The following is a 19,912-nucleotide window of genomic DNA, read 5'->3' as shown; positions in this document are numbered from 1 at the left end:
AAACTACGAGGTAATACATGTGTGTTGTTTTAAGCCACTAAGTTTATAGTCACTTGTTACACAGCAATAGATAACTAATAAGACCATATTAAAACAATACATCACCTCCCAAGTGGTTTCTATTTTAGGAATGCAAGGATGGCTTAATATCTATACTAACAAATTTTGTGTCTTCTTATTTGCCTCATCCTCATCCTGGACCTGATAGTAGAAAATCCATTAATATGATTCATCTTGTTAATAGCCTAAGGAGAAATATCATAGAATTATCTCCATATCTTCAACAAAAGTCAATATTCATTGCTGATTTTACAAAACCAACAAGTATATATACGTATCTCTCCATCCTAAAGTCAGCATCTTTTTTCATGGGAAAGGTACCAGAGGCCTTTTTCCTCAGGTCAGAAACAAGGTAAGGGTGCCCATTAGATCCAGTATTTAATACCGAATTAGAGGTATTTAGCTAATTTAATTAGATTAGAGAAAGCAATTCGGTGCCTAAGAATCAGTAAAGGAGAAGTGAAACAATTTCAATTTGCAGATCACAGAATAACTGAACTACCTAAAAGAATCAATGATAAAATTAACAGCAAAATAGGTTTTGTGAGGTACATGTAATAACACACACACAAACAAGAGCCAGTTACAAGATATAATGGAAGAAAAAAACATTTATAATAGCAACAAGGGAAAAAACTCATGAATAAACTTAACAAGAAATGTGAGGAAAACTCCAAAATACTCCTGAAAGTAGTCTTGAATGAATAAAAGACTAAGTAGTTTTGAATACAAAAACATTCCTGGTTTTTGAACAAGACAACTCAACTTCATACCGATGTCAATTGTTCTGAAGTCATCTATAAATTTAATATGACTTGAACAAAAGACACCAGCAACACGCTGCCACGGCGAGGAAAACGTGAAATGAAGACCATCGGCAGGAGGATCAGCCCTACTGGGTGTTCAAACACCAGGACGGGCATTGAGTTCAAGCTCCCTCCCCTGTTTCAGTAGTTGTAGAAAAAATCTTCCTTGTTATTCACACACACAGGTGCACACACACCTGCACACACACAGCCCAATGCTTGCATAATTCCACCATGTGAAGAGACAGGGATATGAGACAGACCAGAACACCCAGAAACAAGTCTAACTGCATTTGGATGTTTAGTGAATGATACATGTGCACTTCAGATTACTGGAGAAGAGATGCCTCTTAAATCAGTCGTGCTGGGATAGAGGGATAGACGTTTGGGAAAAGATTAAATTGGATCCATAAACTAAGTACCAAACCAAACAAGAATTAGAAAACATGGATAAATTCATTACAATTAAGTATGAGAAAGCCTTTTTAACTAGGGTTCAAAATCTATTTGCAGTAAAAGAAAAGAGGGATTAAATCAACTACGTGAATTAAAATGCATTGAAATGCTCTTCCCTGGCTCTCAGATCAGCGAGGCTGTGGAGGAAGCAGACACTGTATTATGTTACTGGTGGAGTACAAAATTTGGGGACAGGAGAATTTGGGAATAGCAAACAAAACAAATACACATTTACTCCTACTTCTGGGAATTAAAGATACATCTCCAGAAATACAAACAACTTATGTGCAAGGTTATCCATCATTCCATTTTTTTTAATAATGAAGGCCTAGAAGAAGTCAAATGTTCACTCACAGGACAGCCACACAGTGCAGTATTACATGGCCATGCAAAGAATGAGGAACGTCTCGATGATCTAGTAAGGAGATATTTTTAATCTAAAAAAGCAAGGTACAAAGGAGATGTGTATGCTAACTTTTGTGACAGTGCATAAATGGCTTGTTTTGCAAACAAACCCAGGAAGAACAAACCAGATTTCAAATGGTCACCCACACTATGGGGACAAGGAGAAAGAGACAGGGACTTTTATTCAAAGAGTGAAATTTCCATAAAAACTGAAAGAAAACAAAACCAAACTGTGTGCAAACAGAAACAGATGAAGCTAATGGTATATCAAATTGGTAACATATTCACACAGTGCTGACTACACATCCAAAGAAATCCTGAACTTGACCTACTAGGTTTGGGTTGGTAGTGATTTGGAGGTAGTGATTCAGAAATTATTTCAGGTGCATTCTAGAACTAAGCAAGTGATTAAATATATTGACGTTTTGGGGAACTGGGTTCTTACTGTGGGATAAAGAAGATGGAAATATTAAATTTTATTTAAAAAAAATGATTTCTGTGCTCAGTCTACTGAGAAGGCAGAGAGGCAACAATGCTAAGGTAGCAATGAGCACATCTAATGCCCAGATTCCAGCTTCTAAAACCCAATCCCCACTAAAAGGCACCAAGGCTTCTTGGAGGAATGGCTGACCTTGGGTCTGAGTCAAAAAACAAGTGAGAGCTGGAACAATGCTGAAGGTTGTATGGGGACTATGTCAAAAGGACACAGAGACCAGCCCGAACACCCAGCATCCTATCTTATCTCTGCAAACTCCATGCAGGCGCCCCCTACCCCACTGGGCCCAGGGAGGGTGGAGAGGCAGTTGATGCTCCTGGGAGGATGCAGGGAGAGGGGCAAGGCAGTAACCTGCCCTCTTTGCCCTCCAGGCCCTGCCTGGATAGAGGAGGCCTCCCTGTGGCTGCGGCTCCATAGGGTGGACCCGATATGAGGCAGCCTTTTGACGCCTCCCTGCTCCCTCTCCTGCTCTTTCCTTTCAGTCTTCTCCTTCCTTTCAATTCTCAAACCCTAAACCCTCCGCAGATCTACTGCGACAGAGGAAAATCCAAACCCCACAGTTCCCCTCACTGGCTCTGCTGCAGCGCCTTCCACCCACCACCTATGCCTGCCTCTGAGGCCACGCACCTGCTGTTCCCTTAGACCTTTCCAATGGGCTCTGCCCTCCTATTCACATCATAGCCAATAGTCACTGCTCAGGACCATACTCTCTGATCAGGCTAAGGCTCTGCTCCTACCTCAGTCTCTCTCCATCTCAATTACCCTCTTTTATTTTTTTCCTGTCACTTATCCTCTGCCATGTCCTCGGTATTTCCTCTGATCACTTGCTCAGCTTCCCTCTCCCACATCTGTTTGAAAGCACTTACTGGGGCCAGGAGCAGACCTCCCACAGTAGGAGCTCTATGAATGCTCTCCGGTCGGAGTGGGCAACCCCAAGCCTTTCCTGGTCACCTGGAACAGTGGCTGAAATATGGCTTTTGGAACTGTTGAAACCCCAGCTTTGCCACTGCATGGTCCTGAGCCCTTGAACAAGTCCCGTCACCTCTCTAAGCCTCAGTTACTTCAACTGTAAGATGGGGACACTGGACTACCCCGGGAGGTAAAGTTTCCCAGGCACGTCTCAGGCTCCTGAAGCTCAGCAGAACTACTGCCTCCTGGCAGCCAGGAGGCAGGAGGAAGGGGCTGGGGCGGGCCCTCCACCACTCCCGCTGCCACACCTGTTCTTTCCACAGTGCCCGCCACTCAGAGCATGGTGCAGGCTCCATAGCATCCCTTCCCTCCCCTCCAGGCCTTGCTTTCCCCACCTGAATACGGAGAGGAGTGAACCAGAGTCCCTTGACCTGCCCGCTGTCACTGTGCGGGGGACACACCAGAACCTCGGGCTGACCACTGTCCCTCTGGCTCTCTGGTGGCAGCACTGGTCCTTTCCTCAATCCGATTCCAGCTTCAGAGACAACAGCACCCCTTTCCTCCACGGACAAGGCCCTTCGCATTCTTCACAAACAGCGGCAGGCAACCTTTGCCGGTCCCATTTCAAAGACCGGGAAACTGAGGTACAGAGCGCAGTGGAGGCCTTGGGTCCAGACTGGCTTTTCCTGCCACCCGAGTGCCTGACGAAGCGCGCTCCTCGCGCCTAGTAGAGTGGCTCAGGCGCCGCAGAGCTCGGGCGTCTCTCGCCGAGGCGGCCGGGGTGTGCCCTTCGCCGGTACCCTGCCGGCCGCCACCGGGCGCCCGCACCCACGCCCCTCAGGGCACCTTATGCGCCCGGCAGCCCCCTCCCGCCGGCCAACACCCCCGTGCGCCAGCCGACCAACCACGCGCACTGTCACCCGCGTGCGCACCTGTACCCCTGGTCAGGCCGCGCGTCCCCGCGCAGCGGCCCGGCCACTCGCTGTCCCCGCCGGTTCGCTGTCCTGCACCTCCGCGTCCCGATCTCCCCGCCCCGCGCCCGCTGCCTCTGCCGCCGCCCCTCCCCGGCCCGCAGCGCCCGCGTCCCGCCCGGCCGCGCCCCGCCTCACCGGCTCCCGGAGCACCAGAACCCCGGGCCCGGCCCATGGGCAGCGCCCGCTGCGCCCGCTGCGAGCGGACCTGGGGCCGCCCGCCGCCCGCCGCCAGCGGCTCCTGGGCGCAGCCTGCCGGGCGCTGGCGGCCGGCCCCCGAGCAGCGCGGCGCGGCGCCCCCTGGCGGCCGCACGGGGGAGCGCGGGGCGCGCGGCTGGGGTGGGGCTGCGGCGCCCTTTCCGCGCCCCTACCGCGGCCTCGCAAATCCTGGTGGCCCTGCCCACCAGCCTCGCGCCTGCTGCAGGCCTCAGGGTCAAGGCCAAGCGTCCTGTGTTCAGGACCCTCGTCTGCGGCTCGCCTCCCACCCCAGTTGCTGCTTCCCACTGAATGAGGCTTCTGCTTGACTCTGCACCAGAGCTGTCCTCCATCAACTCTTCTCTGGCAAACTCCTGGCACCCTAACATCTGGTTCACCCCCTTTCCTCAAGACTGGGCCCTGGCCGCTCCTCTGGGCTCTCCTCCTGCCATGGCCGTTGAACTGTGATTGTGTGGGCACGGGGTGGGTATCAAGGCCAGGAAGACTGAATTCGACCTCTAAGCTGGCTCCCTCCGTAGGGGAGGGAGAGAGGCAGGCCCAGGAACTGGCTCTCATGAAGGGTGGGTTGCCACTCTGAAGACACTGAGGGGCTAGGAGGATAACGGTTCAGGATGACTATTTCAATTTTAGAATGGAGGAGGAGGCCTGAACAGAATGGATGACCTTCCTCAATGGGCTCCACCTGGACATTAAAAGTTTCCTGGTTTGTCCCAGCGTAGAGGTGAGGACATCTGTCCTCTGCTTCAGTCAGGACCTGCCTGATGAGATGTGGCAAGAAATTCATGCCAACCAGCTTAAGCAAAAATAATTTATTGGCTCCTGAAGCATAAAAAGCCAAGGTGTGCTGCTTTCGGGAATAGATAGATCCAGGTGCTTAAGCACTATGAATTGTAATCCACCTACCCCATCTCCCAAAACTTCTGTAGCAGAATGGCCCTCAGCAGCCCTGGGTTGACACTCTCAGAAAGAGCACGCCTGCCCGATAGTGCCAGTGAGAGCCCAGAGAGGATGCACACAGGTTCCGAGGAGCCGGGCTCAGGCCACTTCTGTAGGCCTGGGGAGTGAGGGCTATAGACCTGGGTGTTGGCTCCCTAGAGCTGGGGTGGGTTGGGGGGGAAGGGTTGTTAGTTCTGTGCTGACCCTGAGGATGGAGTAAGCCGCACTGCTCCAAGCTTGCCTTGAGAGCTGTTTCTAGAAGACTGGACAAGTGAAAACAGCAGAGCACAGCTGTGGCTTGCACAGTTGAGGAAACTGAGGCTTGGAGCGAGCAGGCACCTGCCTGGGGCACATCGATGTATTAGGGTGGGCGTGGGTGGGGCAGGCTGGGCAGGGTGATTGGGACAGCAATGCGCAGGGCCAGGTTGTAGTGAAGGGGCAGGGGAAACAGGCAGATAGACATGTCTGGGGTAATGTCCTGGGGCCTCCCCTGTCCCACCGCCCCTCACCCTCAGGCCAGGCCCAGAGCACTCCCTAAGGCAAGAGGGGTTCTCAGGAGAGAAGGTTGCAGGAGAGAACTTGAGAGAGCTGGCCATTCCCTTATGACATGCTGGGGCCTGAGCGGTATTGTGGGGCCTCTTGACCAAGTGTGGCTGAGAGGAGCAAGCCAGTCTCCCCCCACTGGCCCCTTTCTGTAAGCAAAGGCCCAGGGCTACTGAGGCACGATTGCCACACCGAAGGCAGGGTGGGTGTGTACAGCATGGACAGCCCTAGGCAGAGCAACCGAAACCTGAGGCGGACCTGCCCGAGGCCACAGCTCCCGCCCCAAGTGGGAGCGTGAAGCAGGGCTGCCCTGTGACGAGGGGAGAGGGCCATGTCCCTGAGGGCTCCTGCGTGCTTCCCTGTGGCATGGAGGACAGGTTGTGCTAAGGACGCAGCATGGGCTGCGGATACCGCCTGAGGCCAGTGTGGAGTTCTGCTCTGAGCTGGCTCCAGCTTTGGGGGACACCGGCTGCACCCTGGAAGGAGCCTAGCCCAGTGTACGTACTGCATTTCCTTTATCCCCTCCCAGCCCTCCAGAGAGCACACTGTCCAGCACCCCAGCCTCGCACCCCAGCCTCCCAGCCCTGGCCTGCTTCCCCACTCCCAGGGGCCAATTCCCACAGTCTGGCAGGTGCTGGCACGGAGGCTGGGCCCACCCGGGAGCTGTCGGCTCAGCCCCTTCCCCCTGAGACAGCTCTCTAGGGGATATCCCCTGGGGTCTAGTGTGTGCAAGCACCATGCTAGGGACTGGGATATAGCAGTAAGCAGGACAGGGGGTCTCTGTCCCCTCGCAGCCCGCAGTTTAGAGAGTGGACACTGGAAACTAACTACAAACACAGGAGAATAATGAAAATGATCAGAGAGCACAAGTGCCAGAAAGTCACCAGTGCCGGGCCAGGTGGCTAGGATGGGAGTAATCAGGACAGGCCCCTGTGGGCAGAGACCTGGGACCACTCGAGTTTACCCACCAGGCCAGTGCAGGGATGGCGGGCGGGACTCCTTGTCCACCTAGGAGGCCAGCCCTGGAGTTGCTGCACTGGAGGACATGAGGGGAGAGACGGGCAGGGGACAGCTGACGAGGACACACCTGGGCAGAACCAGCCCCAAGGGGAGAAGCCATGGGACTGGGTGATGGGAAGAGGAGGAGAATGTGAGGAGTGGGGACTGGAGTCCAGCCAGCGTGGGTGACAGATCTGCTGAGACTGGGGCCAGGGGTTCTTTGGGGGACACCTGGAGGCAGCTAGACTTGTGGGCACAGAGTCTGCTGTGGGTCCTCGTGGGTGAAGAAGGGACTCGGGGTTCCAGTCACTGCAGACACTCAGCATCCAGAACCTGGGAGGCTCTGGCAGCACATCTGCCCCGAATCTTGGCCCAGCCAGAGCAGGTGACTCAGGAAGGAGACTGACACCAAGTGGGGCTGCCAGGCAGTGTCACCAATAAAATCAGATAACAGTGAGGATGGAATTTTAGGCTCTAGCCAGTGTATTTTCTTGGTGCAATTCATAACTTGTCCATTCTTGACTATGGTGAAATCTCTCCAAGTTACTAAAGGGTAAAGCTGCAGAGAGGTCACCACACTGCCAGTCACTAGTGGGGCTGTACCTGTGGGCTGAATGTATCTCCCCAAGTTCATATGCTGAAATCCTCCCCCCGTCAAGGTGATGTGTTAGCGGAAGGGGCTTTGGGAAGTGATTAGGTAATGAAGGTGGAGCCTTTGTGAATGAGATTACTGCTCTTATAGAGACCCCAGAGAGCATCCTTGTCCCTTCCACCGCACGAGGACACAGTGAGTTCCAGCCTCCAGAACAGTAAGAGTTAAGTTTCTGATATTTATAAGCCACCCGGTCCGTTGTGCGATAGCAGCCTGAATGTACTAAGACAGTCACAGCTAATGACATAGATGAGGGACCCAACTACCCACTGAGTCCAGGTGAGGATCAGGGAGAGAGAGAGTGTGCAAGCGTGTGCACCGTGTGTCTGCGTGTGTGTGTGCCACATGTATGCACGTGGTGCACGTATGGTACATGTGTGACTAGTGTGTGGTGTGAGTGCATGTGTGTGGGGGTGAGTATGGCTCAGACCCCCATCAGCGTGCAGGTGGGGCCAGTCTGAAGACAAAGGCAGCCATTGCCAGTGGGGTCCTCAGAAGCAGATCTTCCAATGAGGTTCAGGTGGTTTATGTGGGGGGTTTTCAGGGAGGGTGAACACGGAAGGGGACAGCCCATAACAGTGCATTATTAGGGTGGTTGCTGACATGGCCTAGCCCTGCTTCCTTGTGGGGAGCTGTGCAGGCCGCGTCCCGGCACTCTGCTGTGCAGTTTGGCCACGTCCCTTCTACTTCCCAGCTGCTCCTGCAGGAAGGCAGAGCAGACTTCTACAGCTCAAGTACATTCCTGAGGCAGAAGAGCGTGGGCCACGTAGACAGAGCCATCTACCCAGCTGTGTGGAGCGTAGGTGGGTGAGACTGTGGCACAGGGCACAACACTTGCCTGAAACAGCCCCGCCCTCCTGTGAAACACATTCCCTCAGGTTCCGCGTGAGGTCCTGCGGTTGCCCTTCCTCTCTCACCCCTTCTGGAGTCTTCCCCACCTGCAAGTAGAACTTCTGCCAGCCTGGGTGGCGTACTCGGGATGGCTACCCCTGCTGCAGGGCGACTTCTTTCGCTGCCCACTGGTTCACTGGCATGAGGAGCCAAAGCGACCTGGAGGCAGAGAATGAGTTTCAGCGGGGCCATCCCTGAGTCCTGGGGCAGCATCCAGTGAGCCTAAATCTGCCTGCCCAGGAAACAGTTGCTGAGGGCCCTCAGTCCCCAAGCTCAGGGAATAGTTGTGATGCTTCTTGGTGGGGGACGGATGGCATAAAACGCCCTCCTCCTGTGGAGTCGCCGGTGCTTGCCACACTCGAGACCTCGCTCATACGGGCTGTCAAATGTCACTGTGCGTAGGAATCACCTGGAACTCGAGGCGAGGCAGCACCCCAAGGCCCCCATCAAGACTCAGGTATGAGGCTCGGGGGGGGCCCCTGTTCTGTGTTTGTACCAAGAGCCACGGGTGATGTTGATGCAGGCAGAAGACGGGGCCCACCTGGAGAAACGCTGATTGAAAGGGGTATAGGGGCATCAGCCCCATTTGTGGTGGGCAGAATAATGGACCCCAGGGATGCCCACGTCCTAATACTCAGAACCTGTGACTCTGTGACCTTACATGGTAAGGGTCTTCACAGATATGATTTAGTTAGGACTGTGGGGTGAGACATCATCCTGCATTATAAGGTAAGCCCCAAGTAATCACATGGTGCTTAAAAGCGAAACAGGGAGGCAGAGTCAGAGAAAGAGATATGAGGGGGAAGCAGGGCCAGAGGTGCCACGCTGCTGGCTTTGATGGAGGAAGGAGGTGCAAGCCAAGGAATGACAGTGGCCTCTGGAAGCTGGAGGCGGCCAGGAAACGGGTTCTCCCCTTGAGTCTCCAGACAGAACTGGCCCGGCTGAGACTGTGGGACTTCTGACTGACAGAACTGCAAGATAATGCAATTGTGTTGTTTTGAGCCCCTAGGTTTGCAGTCATCTGCAGTAGCAGTAATGGGAAACCCAGACATCATCCCATAAGAAAGGTTGGGAGAAGGCCGGCAACTTGTGCAGCTGGCATAGCAGAGCAGGCTGCCCTGAATGGCAGTGGTGGGGAGGGGAGGCGGGAAGGCCAAGGCCCATGGCTAGGCATAGTGGATGTGTGTGCTTGGTCTCCCCTGGGAGCTCATTTATAACACAGATGCCCAAGGCCCTGTCGAGACCTCGGACTCAGAGGCCTGGGTGGGGTCTGAGAATCTGCATCTTGCAGCAGTGGTGACATCATCACAGTGTCCATGTGGTTAAGCAACCTTTGGTTTTCTAGAATGGACTAGTAGAAAAAGCACAGAGGGTGGTTTTAGGATATCCAGATGTCCCAAATGTGACACTGGCCACTGTGGTAATGAGAAAGTAAAGGTACGTGTGAGCAGCGTGGAGCGGGCACACGTGGAGGCTGTGACATGGTGATCACAGCTGCATCCTAGGAGGCTCATTCCAGGGTGGGATGAAGGCCAGGTGGTAGCTGGACAAGAGTGGAGGCCAGGAGATCCCTTAGGCTACGACAGCCACCATCCCCACGTGTGAGGAATGGTTTGTAGCAGGGTGAAGATGAACGTGAGGAGAAAGGACAGCACCGAACTATTCTAGGGGGGGGACAAAGTCTGCAGGATTAGATGCCCCTTCACCCAGGCAGCTTCTTGTCCTTGCTGTCAGCTCAGCCGGATTAAGTGCTCGGATTAAGTACTTGATTGCAGTCACAGAGGGAGGTCTCCAGGGGCAGGAGTGGGTGTCTTATTTATGACACAGGCCTGCAGCGGGTGGTCACTGAAAATGAAGGACCGGCATGCATTTGGGTGAGGGGATGAGGGGACAGGAAGAGTCCTGCAACAGGGGTCCTGGGCCGGCTGAGGGGCCCTGGCATGGTCATCCCATGGAGGATACATTTGATTTGCACAGAGGCGGAGGGTTCCCCGGGACTGCTGGCTGTTTCTAGAGAGGGGGACTGACACGCACTCAGAGTCATCGTTGCTGCCTGGCTCCGCTCACCGGGGCTCAGCCTTCATGCACAGCTCACGGTGCATGAGCCTGTGTCCTCTCACTGCACGCAGCAACCCCAAGTTACTCTGCCTGGGTACCAGGTGGTCCCACACTAGCGTTAAATCGCAAATTTCTCTGCGCGCGCGTGCGCGCGCGCACACACACACACACACACACACAACACACCCCCTCCCCCCCCCCCTGCCCATCCTTACCTTCTCTTCTGTCTCCATAGGGAGGTGGCTTTGGGATATTTGACATTTGCCGCCTCCTTGTGCTCTTTCCCGAATAAGCTCTGCCACTCCCCAAAGGAAGTTGTTTTTCTATTCAGTTTTCTGAGCATAAAACATCCCCAAATAGGTTATTTATTGAAACGGTTGTGTTGAGTCACCCTTGCATTTTGGAAAAAACTATACAATGTTCGATTCAGTTAACATCTGTGAAGAAGCCATAGGATCTCGGTATGTCCTCATTCAATTTTGGAATCAAGATTATAGCAGTCTCCTAAACCGAGTCGGGTGGTTTGACAACCTTGAAGGTGGGGTTTGTCTTTACTTGCAGCACACTTCCTGGGCTGCTACAGTCAATGGGCTTATCGGCACTGAAGCGTTTTCCTCCCTGCCAGCCAGAAAAATCTTCTGCATTTTTGAATAAAGTCGTTGGATTACAAAAATAAACAGTAAACTCTCAACATGTTAAAAACACCCCCTGAATCCAACCTATGGAATGTGGTCAAATCAAATACATAACATATACTTGCAGAATAATATAAACTTCCTACATATATAGAACATTAGAAAATTTTATGGTGTGGATGCTAGCATTTGGGTTCAAATCCTAATTGCAATTTAGTAAATTTATTAGATTTTCCCCTAATCTATATTTTAGTAAGAGATACGTAGTGAGCATTCACAGGATGCATCCTAGAATCCTAAATGAAATTGGAATCATGAGAAAAAATGAATTAAATGTGAAAACTTTGACAAGAATAAAAAAGATAAGGTTTGCCTATTTCTTGAAAGTTCAGTAAAAACTGACCCGTGAGATTGATGTGATCTGGAGAGTATTTAGGGGTGGAGGTGGCTTTGGTTATCATTCTCCTTTCTCTGATGGTCACCGGTCCATTCAGGTTTTCTGGAGGCCATCATCCCGAACACTTAGCCTAGAGCACGTGGCCTGGCACCAGCTGGACTCAGGCCCTTCTTGCACATGTGGCTGTGGGAACTCACCTGCTCTCCCGGCCTCGTCTCTCCACGTTTACAAGGGAGATAATAACACTGCCCTCACAGGAACTGTTGAGGGGATGAAGTTCACATACATGATGTGCTTTTGTGTCCCTGCCCTTTATTGTCCCTTTTTTCTGTCCTTGGGCTAGCTCTATGGCTCTTTTGTCAAGCTCCTGAGTTGAACACTGAACTCACTTTTAAAAATGTCTTGTTTTTCTGATAAATGTATTTAAGCCTTAGCTAGGTCTCACCAAATTTGGCATGCAGTATTTTTTGAGGTTATGTACTTTTAGGAATTTTGTAATTTTCCTTATCATTTCCTCTTTCACCTAGACTCCTCCTAGGTTCCTCCTGTTTAGTCCCCAGACGTGTGACAACTTTTCCAATTTATTTTGGGTTTTATTGCATTATCATAGAACAGTTGTATATTGTCTTTAGACTTTATGGAGGTGTCCTCTGTGGCCTGGTACATAGGCTGTTTTCCTTTAAGTTCTACGAGTGATCAAAAGGAATTTGTCTATTGGGTGTAATAGACTATGAGTCCACGTTAAACAACAGTGGCATTCCAGCCTTCTAGATCTTTGCTCGTTTTTCACCTACTTAACCAGTCAGTTTCTGGGAGTGCATTTACATTCCCACTACATTTTTGTCTTTCTCCCTAGAGTACCATCAATCATTTTACACACACACACACACACACACACACGCTGATTCTTTAGGTTTCTCTGAAATGTGGATACATTTACCCACATGAATCGTACTCATTAAACACTACTAACGTGTCGCATTTGATAAAGTATTTATGTACATGTCTTTGTCCATAAAGTACAGGCATATGTCATGTATATGTGAGTTTATAGACATTAAAAATCTAGTTGCTTGTAAAAAAATCAGTGAAATTTCTGACTATGTATATCATAAACATTTGTACGAACATATGCATGTGTCTATGGAGGTATGCATGCACACCTGTATATATGCCAAAGAGGGTACACACCCTGCAGGACAACCTGCCTGGTACCCAGTGCTGGTGTCAGGGGGATTAGAAGATTCCAGAAACCAGACACCAGGGTGCAAGGGCTTTTATTGGATCCTGGCTGGACAGTCCAGTAAAACCCTTTGGGAAATCCCAGGGCCTGGGTATTAGGCCAGATGAGAACTCATGGATACGGAGGTCGGAGATCACTGACTGAAAAATGTAGATTCTAAGAAGCATGTGTAGTATGATCTCATTTAGGCAAAACAAAACAAAACAAAAAACCATCTAGGTGTGTATACATCCATAAAAAACAATCTGAAAGATATATACCAAGGTATCTTGGTCATCTCTAGATGAGGGAGTACAGTGTGTTTAGTTTCTCATTCTTGATTTTATATATGTACACACACATACACACATATATGCACACATATACATATGCACACACACATATATGATATACATACACACATATATAGCTTTCCCCAAAATAGGGAGCTGACAAGAGGAGAGGAGGCAGAGAAAGTGAATACAGACTGTTCTTGCTTTCTGTTGTAAAGGGGAGCAACTCAAGGGTGATGCCGGGTTAAGAGCATTTTCTTTTTAATGTGGGTGACATAAGGCAGAAGAGACTGGAGCGGAGGGGGAGTGATGGCAAAGGACAGAGGGTATGGCTGGAGTGAAGTTCCCGAGTGGGTGAAGACATGGGCTCCTGTGACAGAAACAGGATGGCCTCATCACGTGGGGGAACGGGGGCCTGAGAGAGGTGGGCAGTGAGGGGAGGAGAGGGACTCCTCGACCCACTGCCTTCTATTCCTCTGTCAAGTATAGTCAGGGATCCAGCTTTGAGAATAAACACATACAGTGGAGTGTTGCTGCTCAAATAGTTATTTTTTATAGCATCTTTAGTATGAGAATCTACTGCTTTAAAAACCCTAAGAAACCAACTTTGAAATGGAGAGCCGCCAAACTTAACTATTAGTGAAAGTCTGTATAAAGTTCTAGCCCAGAATAAAATAAAATAAACACAAAAGAGCATGACTGCTATTGGTGGAAAAGAAAAACAAAGAAGCAAAAAAGGCAAGTGACAAACCTCTGAAGTCATACCCAGCTTCTGCCTGATGAACATGGTTTTGCAGTTGACAGGCCAGCCACAGGGGGCTGTTGGCATCAGGTCGCCCTGGCCTTTGTGGAATCACAGTCACACAGACTTCAGAACAGGTCAGTTCCTTTTATTCAGATGGAGACAAAATGAGGCCACCAGGTGCTTCTGCCCTGCTCCCTTACCCACTCACTGACCTGTACACACCAGGACAACTGGCCAAAGGATATCAAAAGTGTGGGTAAGGAAAGGAAGGCTGGCGCTCACCACCTGCTCCTTCCAAGAGAAAATAAACAAGGCACTGAGAACCAGTGCATGGTGCCAAATTCATTTCTTGACATGTGACTAGTAGGTAGATCAGAGAATGCTGCTGGGTTAAGCATGGTCATTTCTGTGAGGTGCGCAGCGAGATCATTCTTCCTGACCTTATGGCATGACAACACTGCACACAGGCTGAACAAGGACACTATTAAGGGGCTCCACCGAGGTGACAAAGCTCTGGTCACATGGGTCCTGACACTGCGATTGCTGGGGTCTGCCTTAAAGCTCTGTCCTGCCACTCAAGGCTGTTAATTGTCCCTCGTATGACTTTTCAGAAGGGATGTTCAGGCTCATAAAACTGATAGATGTCACAAGCGGGCCAAGAGAATACACATGAAGGATGACAGAATCAGGATTAAGTGCCACGTCATGGAATCCAGTATTTCTAGTGGACCTCGGACTCCAAGTGTGACATGGCTGTTATGGGAAGGCCATCTCCAAGTGTGACATGGCTGTTATAGGAAGGTCAATTAGTTGGGGGACCTTGTTTGGACAGCATGCTGCTGGAATATTACAGTCCCTTCTGGGCCCATATTTTTAGGGTGCACTGAGCTGGCAAGGTTCTGGGGTTTTTCATGTGAAAGGATTGGAATTTAAGTTTAATCTAGAGAAGGGGACACTTGGAGCTTGCCTTTCCAACTAACATATTAAAGCCTGTCTCATAAGGTGGGTCCCACTCACTCTATTTCACCCAAAGGCAAGGCCTGGGGCCCATGGATGGAAGTTATGGGAACTGGGTTTCAGTTCAGTTTGAGAAAGAACTTTCAAACAGTCAAAACTACAAAAAATTCAGTAGTAAGCATACCCTTATGAAAACCATCTGAGCAGGGGCAGGTGACACCTTCAGGTGGATTTCCCAAATGGAGGTGTGAACCCAAAACCTTCTCTGTCCAATTGCACTCTTTATAACATCTAAGTGTGCAAACGAAATGAGTTTTAAAGCATGCTTATAAAAATTCTAAGTCTCAAGGAAGTTGTGGGAGAAGGGGAGAAAATATTGGCGAATCAACAATTTAAAATAGGGATTCAGCTGAAGTTAAGACTTTATTTCAAAGCTCCACACAAAATAACTTCTTTAAAAGTGCTGTACTTACTTTGATGTTTCCATTTAGTCTTCACTACAAGCCTCCAAGGCCTACCTGTCAATCGTGCACTGTGCTGCACGTGGAAGGAATGATGGACGCAACCCACCTCACTGTGACAAACCCCTGTTCTTTTGAGCACTTAGTAAGAACACCGACCAGTGCTAGGGTTCAGAGTGAAGATGTCCTTATTTACACCCCAGATCTGTGTGCAGTGTCAGAGCTAGTGAGAGTGAAAAGGCCCCAGAACCGCCCCTCCCCCGCAAGCAGGCTCTGTTTTCTGCTAAGAACATAAGCATCTAAGAGCTGCTTCTACAAAGGCGCTCTCACAAGGCATCTATCAGGGTCCAGGATTCTTCAGAAAGGTTGACAATGTTTGGTGCTCATGGCATTTATCTTGGGAGAGGGTCACAGTTCTCATCAGCATCTCAAAGGTGTTTGTGACCAAAGAAGAGTGAGATCTGTACTCAGGGCAGACCTCAGCCCTTCCTGATCTGGCAGCTGCAGCCTCCGGGTTGTCGTGTGGGGTGGGAGGTTGGAGAACTGATTCTGATTTCTGCCCAACTCTTAAGCGCCAAGACAGAGGAAGGATGGGTGCAAACACCTTTGCTCACAAGGACCCTGGGCCCCAAAGCCTTGACCTTTCAAACTGTGAAGGAGTGTGCAGCCCCAGGCCTTGAAGGGACAGCAAATGACAAGTTCCCAAAGGCCATGACAGGGGCATCTCTCTTAAATCATGGTCACATAAGGCCTCAAGGTGATGTGACTGGTCACTCTGTCACTGTTATTACTGATTTAGTTACCATCTTTCCTGACTAAGAACAAAACACATCAAAGAACTGCCTTATTGTCAACGGTATCTTATGCTCAAATTCACCCAAGTAGCCATATCCGGTTATCATGAAATATTACCTGTCTCCCCACCAGAAAACCCCACCCACCTACATGTACCAGTTGAGTCGATAAATAAAAAGTATTTCAGCACTGTTCACATTGAGAATGGGAAAGGGGAAGACAGAGAAGTGGAGCCCAGACCAATATCAAGAGATGTTTCCCTTCTCCAGAGACCTTTACAAAAAAGGCTGATACTCATCCATCTTGAAAGACTCTAGCCCTTTTAAGCAAAGAAAAGGAAGTGAGACATTAAGGAAACTTCTACTCCTGTGGTTTTAAGTAGCCAATGTCCTAAAGTGCCTCAAAACCCAGTGTGAAGGCCAAGGGCTCAGCCTATGCACGTTCCACAAGCACACGGGCACTGGGCGGGCCTTTAGGTAAAACCAGGACAGGGTGACTGGTGGGGTCTCCAGGCCACACCTTGTGAGAAACAACGACACCAAGACTCTGAATAGTTGATTTTGTACTGCATGATTTTCAAAACATAGATTCAGGAATTTGCAGGCTATTTTCAGTAAGAGATCTAACAGAAATGTTTTGCCTTTCAATTTAAAGACATTTGCTATTATTGACTGAAATGATGACACGCCAACAATCCACCTGTGTTCATGTTAAATCTGTAATCAGAGATGGCGATGTACAAATATACAGTCAATCGTCACTTAAAAACACACAAGAATTGGACATGCTCTATACTTCTCTTTTAAAATGTATCTGTATTATTTTCACCAATCAAAACACACATAATAGATTTTATTATAAAACATTAGGCAATGTTACTTCTGAATATGCAATCTGTATTCACTACCAGTGTGAAATGCCGGAGGCTTTAAATACCAATCAACCTGACGGCCTCACCCTTACCACTGTGCGCAGGACAGCGACAAATCTGTATGAATCTAGCATTGCACTCAGCCTTTCAGTTGGGACTGTGGCTGTCAGCGACCAGCGATGGGCCCCAGGGGTTTCTCCTTTCAGCCCTGCTGCTCGGAGTTTTGCGTCCCAAAGATAAGGACAGAGCTGTGCTCGGGACTCCAGGACCATAGCTGATCAGCACTGAGCAGCACGTGCTTCTAGAACGCTCTCCTACTCGGACAGATTCTGTCTGCTCTCTGGAACCTGTACTTGAAATCAAGACCCCACACAAGGGAGGAAGTCATTTCTGTTTTGACTGAAAACGAAGCCAACAAACAAAATAAACCTAGTCCAAATTCCAGGCTAATAAATTACCTGGTTTATAAAAATATGTGTCCAAAATAGTTACGTCCAGGGTCGTGTACAATATAAATTACAAAAATAAAATAGAGAAGATGAAAAATTGAGCACATTTTCAGTTCTCATCCACCTCAGCATTCGTCCATCATGACCAGTTCAGAACCACGTGCCTGGCACCAGGACCAGCACGCCTCGTCTGGGAGGGCGCCCTGGGGAGGGCCAGGTATTCCCATGGAGCTCTGCGCCTGCAGCCCTAGGCGCACTGGCCACTACCTGATGGAAGGCGGTCCTGGCAGGAAACCCGCCCACACGTATGCGGGCTCCTCTGTGAATGCAGGGAGGAATGAGTGAGCAGGTGGCCAACTTGTGGGCTCCTGGCTGCACTACCAATAGCGCCTGGTAAGTGGGACCTTGATGTGCCCTTAGCACCCTGTGCCACGTTTACATGAGCCTAGGGTAGATAATGCATTTTAAAACTCTCCCCTTTGTTTTTCTTTTTAAAGATAGATTTAAAGACTGTTTAGAGAATGTAGATTTAAGATGCTTTTTCATGCATTGTGATAACTGCTCACTACACCATCAAGCCGCCCCAAATGAAACTGCCCCAAGTCCTACAACAGGCGTTTCTACCTCAGTCCAAGTCAGTGTTTCCATCTTGCCCTTAAATGTATCTAAACCTTACAATATTAAACTATTTATTATTTCAACATTAATTTTGCTCATCAAAGGTCCCACTTTCCAGGGATAAGACCAACCAATGAGATACAACTGGTGCAGAGAGAATCATATATTGTAGATAATATTTATAATAAACTTTCTTATCAAAATTCCTCCTCAGAACAATTCTATAGACTGTTGACCCAACAGCTTCCAAAACAATTAAACACAAGATATGAACCTGGAACAGAATAAGCACAAGAGAAAAGCACTATTAGCACAGGAAGCCAAACTGTGGCCGTAGTAACTCCACTTCTTCAGTGACGCTTCAATACAGAGTATCTCAGTGAATTTTGAATAATTTCTACATCGAAGAGTCTGAAAGTATCAATTTCAGGTGAGCAGTTTTAAATCAGGAAATAGTCAATAGTTAATCACTACTCTTTCAGGCGTTTCTTCCACATCCCTCTGAGTTTTACCCGAACATTCACGGATTTCCCTGAGGAAAAGGAGACGCCTCCCCAAAGTGGAAAACCACAAGAAGCAGGCGTTCACAATCAGCCTTGCTTCCTAAAGAAGACCAAAAGGGATTCACGTGGTTTCTCTCAGTAAAGAGAGAAAATTGAGTAAGAACTTTGTGTTGGCAAGGGAAACACTGCCTGTGAAGTCACGAATACCTTGAAGGGCGGAAGATCAAAATGGACCCAGCCTCGCCTGGGCCAGAGTGGGCACTTGGTCCAGTCTGTGCCTGCGATCACTCCTGTGATCATTTCGTACAATTCTACTCTAACAGCAGGAAATGGATTCAAGGATCTATCTGCCATCAGATTACTGAAATGAACTGTTAGGTGGCTAATACAGAAAGTGAATTTCTAAGTAGCATTTTAAATTAATAATAAGTCTAGAAGACCAGGAAAAAAAGGAGTTAAGGTAGATCAGATTTTAAAGGTTTACATGTTTTAAGCAGCACAAAACGAAACTTAAAATTTTACCATGCAATAAAACTGAATGTACAACCATCCCAGATTAAGATGATTTGAAGAGAACAAATGTGCATGTAAGTGTCCTGGCTTTAGCAGGGATAATTCTCAGCCCCAAACATGACAAATTTTAAAAAAGTTCTATTTTTTATTTATTAAATAGATTTAATTATATTCCTTCTGAAATACAAAAGATAGAATAAATCATACCATAAAAGAAGGTAAGATGATAATATGATGGTGGCCAATTACTACACATAAATCTATTTTTTTCTGGATAGACACCAAAGTACTTAAGAGGATTAAGAGATAATTCTAGAAGCAGCACTACCTGGAAGACTATTTGGCATTTAAATACTGATTTCCAAAGTGCTAGATGGCAAGTCGGAGCAAGCATTTGTGGTCACATGCATATAAGTCCCAACAGTTACTGAGGATGAGAAATTGTCACTACAATTACTGCACAATTTAAAAAAACCCCATCCATTCTAATTGCTCACCTGAAATGACCTTGAACACAATCTCTAAAAGCGTGGTTTGCACTTTTTTCCTTCAGATACAACCTGCATCATTTTATAATCTATGCAGGCAACCCTATTAGGACTGAGCAGGGGCAAGGCATCGTGTTTCTTACATGCAGAACATGGAGTTTTTCTATTTGGTTCTGTCAACTCCCGAGCATTTCAGGCCCATGGAGGCAAGACTTCCTCTCTGATAAAAACTTGCTATTTCTAACTCATCATCGACAACCTTCAAGGGGTCCCGTCGAGGCGTCGAGACTGCTGTCTGTGTCTGAGGCCAGCGTCTGCTCAGTGGACATGGATGAAATGTCATTGATAGATGACGACTGAGAAGGAGTGGCGTGGCTGCTCACTGCTGCATCTGTGCTAAGAGAACCACACATCATGAAACCTGAGGCACGCACGAGACGCTGCACACCCAAGCAGTGAGACTTCAGGCCACTCCCCGCTCTGTCCGTAGTACTTTCCTATCCTATTAGCATAGATAAGAAGTTAGTCCACAGTACATTTTGCACTTTTCCTGGAGTTTTTCTTTAG

The 19,912-nt window shown here is 48.8% G+C and overlaps 2 protein-coding genes across 5 annotated transcripts in view; both read right to left on the bottom strand.

Annotated features, from left to right (window-relative positions):
• The window catches only part of RASGEF1C (RasGEF domain family member 1C), a 68,825-nt gene extending 64,507 nt beyond the window's left edge, over positions 1 to 4,318 (bottom strand). Inside the window, exon 1 of the mRNA XM_039880228.1 lies at positions 4,242 to 4,318. The gene's annotated coding sequence lies outside the window, so the exon portion shown is untranslated. The remainder of the gene's footprint in view (positions 1 to 4,241) is intronic.
• Positions 4,319 to 16,603: 12,285 nt separating this feature from the next.
• The window catches only part of MAPK9 (mitogen-activated protein kinase 9), a 48,802-nt gene continuing 45,493 nt past the window's right edge, over positions 16,604 to 19,912 (bottom strand). For 3 of the 4 annotated variants that reach the window (XM_039880223.1, XM_039880225.1, XM_039880226.1), the window contains one exon: positions 16,604 to 19,736. In XM_039880223.1, the coding sequence (XP_039736157.1) occupies positions 19,594 to 19,736 (143 nt within the window). In that variant the 3' untranslated portion in view covers positions 16,604 to 19,593. Of the gene's footprint in view, positions 19,742 to 19,912 lie in introns of all 4 variants that reach the window. The other variant, XM_039880224.1, reaches the window with a different exon arrangement.

Source organism: Pteropus medius, unplaced genomic scaffold (assembly GCF_902729225.1).
Source record: "Pteropus medius unplaced genomic scaffold, Ma_sr-lr_union100, whole genome shotgun sequence".
Classification (NCBI taxonomy): Eukaryota; Metazoa; Chordata; class Mammalia; order Chiroptera; family Pteropodidae; genus Pteropus; species Pteropus medius.
The sequence above is the reverse complement of the archived record's forward strand: the minus strand, read 5'-3'. Positions and strand labels throughout refer to the sequence as shown.